The 5,770-nt window shown below is 35.7% G+C and overlaps 1 protein-coding gene across 1 annotated transcript in view; it reads right to left on the bottom strand.

Moving 5' to 3' along the window:
* Positions 1-5,581, bottom strand: part of OLFM3 (olfactomedin 3) — a 182,365-nt gene extending 176,784 nt beyond the window's left edge. Inside the window, exon 1 of the mRNA XM_019501721.1 lies at positions 5,434-5,581. Within this exon, the coding sequence (XP_019357266.1) occupies positions 5,434-5,502 (69 nt within the window). The 5' untranslated portion in view covers positions 5,503-5,581. The remainder of the gene's footprint in view (positions 1-5,433) is intronic.
* Between the last annotated feature and the right edge of the window lie 189 nt (positions 5,582-5,770).

Below are 5,770 nucleotides of genomic sequence, written 5' to 3' on the forward strand. Positions count from 1 at the left end.
CCTCAGAAGATTTTGGAATGCTCTGGGGGTAAAAAGGTTATTTGCTATTTCTGTGGTCTCTTTCTGTACACAGAATATAACTTCATGGATTTTTCTATCTTGAAATATAATAATTCCTTAGGTCAAAATAAAGATGCGTAATATGCATCGTAGTGTAATGAAAAAATATTCTGAAATTTCTTTTCATTTCTTCAACTTCCAAAATTATATAAAATAATTCATAAATATAATTTGCCCTTTCTTCACACTTATACAATACGATGATTTACTTATCCCCTGAATATACTCATCTATGCCCTTTGGAAATATTTCTTCTTGGCAGATTTCAAGACACTGAAATCAATCACAATTGAAACACAAAGTCATTATGAAACTTATAGAAATAGAGCACAGTTCTTCTGGACTTATTTAAGTTCCAGATTTTAAAAAATAATCTTTTCTATACAGAAATACAACAATCCTTTAAACCTCATATGCTTTTTTTTTTATGGATCAGCCCTGCACAGCTTTGAAATGTTTGCTCCGTCATGCTATATAGTGGGTCATTTGGTTACAGAGATCAAATAATAGTCTGCCTAAACTGATCCCTATAACCAACACCTACTTCAGAGACTATGAAGGTCATTGCAAAAACCATACTTCCAAAAAAGCAGCCCAGAGATACCATCTAGCAGCAACTTTTAGGAATTTCCAAACGTTTAATAGTTCTCTCTCTTAAGATATTGGATCTAAGTGTAACACGGAACAAACTTTTATCACCTTAGTTCAAACCCTACACCTATATTCTGTCTTAGTGAATAGCTAGAGACTGTACTATAAATAATTTTTTACTAAAGAACATTATCATGAGTGTTTATATTTCCCTTTATTTTTCTATATAAATATTAGAGTATAATTATAGTCTAATTAGTAGACAAGACATCTGAATACATCTTTAAAAAATAAAATGGACAGTCTGTTATCAGCATTACATTTTAAATAGAAGGAAAAGGCATTTCATTAGTTCTAGAATTTCCATGCTGAATCAAAATCTTGTCATGTTTTAGAGAAAATCTTAAAATGTGTCAATGTTGAAAATAAATTAACTTAGTGAAATAACATTTTAGTATTTCAGGAATTTAAGACTAAACTCTACATTTCTTCTAGGTAAATATCTTGCCATAAGGTGGCGATACTTAAACACTTTACAATTGGGAGATAACTTAGAAAGTTAGAGCACAGAAACCTTGTCAAGATAAAAGTGCCAGTACATGATCCTTTTAGTCAACAGTGACCTATCTGTTGCTAAACTTTTTTTATTTGTAAGTGCTGTTTTAAAATAACTTATCTGATACAACTATTACTGTACACACATTATTATTATAGCAAAATTGAAGGTGATTCAGTATATATGTATGTACAGTGTTCACATATTTTGTTTTAAAACTTTTAAAGCATTTTGTTTGGAGAAAAAACAGGTATGTGTGAGAGCGGTTATGTTGATTTGTTTGTTTATTAATGCAAGTATTCCCCTCAGCAGAAAGATAAGCACAAAACAATTCTTCTGGGGCAAAAACGCCTATTAACCATCCCTTAGTCCTTCCAGTTGATTTCATGTGGAAAGTATGCTTACCAGTCTGAAGGGTGGGGAAATTATTGATCCACTTCTCTTTAGTATTAAACAAATAAATAAATAAACAAACAGGTATCGTTTTATTTTCCTTAGTACTTTAAGTCTTTACTTGGAGTTCTTTAATAAAGACAACTATATACAATTCACAGATGTAGAATTTGTTAGAGAAATTTAAAATTGATTATTTGCAGTCTTAAAATGTAAATACTTATGCATAAGAATACAGATGATACAATGTACAACTGCAATATACAATCTGGAATATACACCTCTCAAATATACAATTTATTTCAAATGCCTAACTCCATGAAATATTTTCACCAGGGGCCTGAAAGAACTACATACCAACAACTTTTAGATCTATGAAAACCCAGTTCAGTTCTTCTAAGTAGCAAAATTTGACAAAGTGAACTTATTTTCATATTATCCTAAGGACTTTTTAGTTTTTCACACCATGAGTCCTTCACAGAGTTAAAATAGACTACAGTGAACATTTTAATACCCCTAAAATGTCATATGTAGTCAAGAATAAAAGGCCATTTTTATACTCTCTACAGAGTATAATGCAGCAGCAAAAGAGCTAGAAGCAGAGTTTGAAAAGTTAATTTATGCCATCTCTTTCCAGTGGCTCATCCTAGCTTTTATGACTATAGACATGTATGATGGAGAGCTTCATCTACTATGATTTGGGGGCATATCCCTGACAGAGAGATGTTTGTTTTCTTGACCTGAAGCATTGCTTTGAGATCACAAAAATAAGCATGCCAGCTTCAGTTCATTTAATACATTAATGGTTTTACTCTTCTGTGAATAGAAAAATAGATAGAAAATTTCCCTTAATTTATCCCAAGTAATCCCTTATAAATTAATGGAGCTAAGTGTAACTAAAGGCAGAAAAATAGACAAAGAAAATGTGTAGATTTCATAGATATTAGAGCTGGAAGGGACCTTGGAAGATCATCAAGTCCAGCCCCCTGCCCTAGGAGCAGGAAGTCAGCTGAGTTTTTTTTTTCTTTTCTTTTTTTATGGCTCAACACCTACAAAAGCTGTATTTGTGGGAGGAATTAAAACTAGAAATTCCAGAACTGTTTCCAGTCAACCATTGGCAATGAAAATGTTTGTTACCCAACAATTTTCTTTATCACATTATGAAAGCAGTGATTTGGGTTTCCTGGAGGAAGGTAATCCTTTGAGAATGATAACCATGTTGATTTTTATTTAGACCTTCAAAATAATTGAAGATTTAGCAAGTGGATGCTAGGCTACTTTTTCAAACATTCAATCCCATTCTCTGGAACAAATAAACAACATCACTTTTGAAAAGCAATCCACTTAGAATAGCTAACAAAACAAACTTTCGGCTTAAGTTCAATGCAACTCTAATTACTTGTGAGTTAGATGTCAGTACAAATACGTTTATGAGATGGAGACACAAAGCGAAGGGGTGTAGTTATGTTCCCCTGGACAGCTGGAATCAGCAGAAGTTTTCTATAACTAGACAACAGCAGGGCTTTCAGAAGTAAGATGAAGTCAGACTTTCTTTTCAGCATCTCAGGCCTGGCTACCCATAGGGCAGTAAAAATGCCAACCAAAAATGAAGTTTGCTTTAAAGAAGCTATTCCAACCATTCTATAAAAGTCCCATTCCTTGGCATATCTGATTAAGTCATCAGGATCTATGTTTTGGCTTGAATCCTGTAGCTGTAGCCACCTGACATAAGCTTCACAAAGCAAACAAAATATGCAGAGCTTCCCATGAATATTTATCTTCGTATTGAACAGAATGTGTCTGTAAGCCTGTGCTTTGCATAAAATGGCATTAATCAGGATGATAATAGGGTCATACTCAATATACTTGTCCACAGGTTTCTGGCAGGATTTGCAAATGCTGAGGTGCAGCCCCGCACACTGATAGTCCCTGTACAGCTCGGGGGCTTTGCCGCTGCATTCCATGCACCTGTAACCAACCATCACAACTACCGGACCCCCCCATCCCAAGCATGAGGCGGCTCCCAGGGCACTGCAAGCCCCTCCCCCTATATGTGAAAGTCGTTGACTATAATGAAAATGTGCTCTTGCAAATACATATGTAGCACTGTTGTGCATTTGCCTTCACTGATTAAAGTAATGGCAATTCAATACACTTTAATAAAAATATTAATTTAACTTATTGGGTAGTTAACACATTTAACTGATGTCATGCCATCTTATCTCCTATTTGAGCTTATAGGTTTTATATAATAAATGTAACACAAATTTATCCCCCCTCCAAGACAACAAAGCAAAACAGCCCACCATAAAACAATCTGCAGTTGTAAATCAATTTGCCATTGAACTCATTTCAAAATTCTATCTTTTCCTTTTTAGAGGAATATTGTTTCCATCTTTGTAGAAAACGTAAGTTATCATGTGAGCAATTTTGACACCTGTTAGGAAAAATGCTGTTTATAAATGCTGACAATGTATCATATTATTGCCTAGTACTTAAAATGCATCATAAAAATTACTTTCATAAACATACCATAAAAGTGGTGGCAACGCAATGTGCATTACTGGTAGTAATGGACTGACATATACTATAAAATGTTCTTGTTGTCTTTTTATAAAGTCTGCAAGTAATCTGATGACTGCATGGCATATACATTTTAAGAGCTGGATGAAACAAATTCTAAGTTTATGGTGTACAACACACACATTTGTAGGCCTTGTTCTTTCAAGTCATCATTGCTATTAAACAGTATTGGGCATCTCTGATTTTCAGTGTATTATTAAAGGATGTTAAAACTATCTACACAAGGCAGGATACACAATTCATGATACTGTTTACTTTTAAGTAGTCATAAATTCCATTCCAGATCTGAGTTTTGTGCTACTTGAAAGCACTTGAAAGCAATGAAACTCAGTGGTAGCTAGATGCATAGTTATTGTACTTAATAGAGGAAGAGAAAGATACCGAAACTGTTTCTTGCCTGTGACACTTTAGCTTATATTCTAAATAAATTTATTTACATTTAGATTGCTGATACCAGTGCTTCTGACAGGCTAGATGTTTCTTCATAATGGATATATTTATTGACCACTATAAATATACCCTTGTCTTGTGGTTGGGTAATATAGGGTTTATTTCAGCCAGAATTAAACAGCTTTCAGAGTGCAACAGATAATTGTTTCCATACTAATCTTAGCCATATAAGGCTTCTGTTACAGCTGATTTTATTTGTCAGTAATAAATGAAACTTCTGTAGTGAGACGAAAAAGAACCAAACCATAGCAGGCAGGATTTAACCCCTTTCAGTTAAGGTTTGTGTGTGTATGTGCATGTGAGTGTGTGAATGTGCATGTGTTATGAGCATCCTAAATGTTTTGGACACAAATTGCAGTATGTCTGCGTTGTTAGCATTATTGACCAGTTTCCCTCCCTTCCTCCCTCTGCTTCTCTCTCTCTCTTTCTCTTTTTCTCTCTCTCTCTCTCTCTCACACACAGTGGCTTCTCCTCTTTAAACAATGGAGCCAGACATCTCAATGAATATAGACAACAACATTGCATCTCTTTGATCAACTATCCAGTGCTGTTAATCAGGACAATAAAAGGACACCGACACACAAAAGCCTCTCCGCTCAGACAGCCAAATGCCCAAGAGACCCGCATTGCCTGCTGCATACAACAGGATTTTGCATGTATTTCTTTTACCTTGCAGTGGTATTCCTGGGATAGGTGAGCTTGTCATCTGCCAGGTAAGGGAGATTCACGCATAGGAGGAGGAAAGATTTGCAGCCTCCCCCTCACTTCACCCCCAGATAATTTTTTGTACCATCTCTTACCTTAGAAGGATCCAGCCCAGCCAGCAAGGACAGAAGCAGAAGATTGAGGATGTTGGAGGGCGCCTGCATCCTGATCCCGGGGTTCTTTTCTCTCTCCTACTCTTCGAGCATTCGTCCCCTTTGCACTGCGGAGACCACGCTAGGCACTATTTTCAATTAAAGACGGCCTTGTATCTACAACTCCACCTGATCCCGCTGGGAGTTGCAGAGTGCCTAGTACCTTGAGCGGGGGAAATGGGCACAAAATGTGTACCAGTAGACACCTAGGAATTACTGGCTACTTTAGGGACTTCTTGGCATCCATATCTTTTTATCCTCCCATTCAATGGGAATAACT

Source organism: Gavialis gangeticus, unplaced genomic scaffold (assembly GCF_001723915.1).
Source record: "Gavialis gangeticus isolate Ggan-Ray unplaced genomic scaffold, GavGan_comp1, whole genome shotgun sequence".
In the NCBI taxonomy this organism is placed as follows: Eukaryota; Metazoa; Chordata; order Crocodylia; family Gavialidae; genus Gavialis; species Gavialis gangeticus.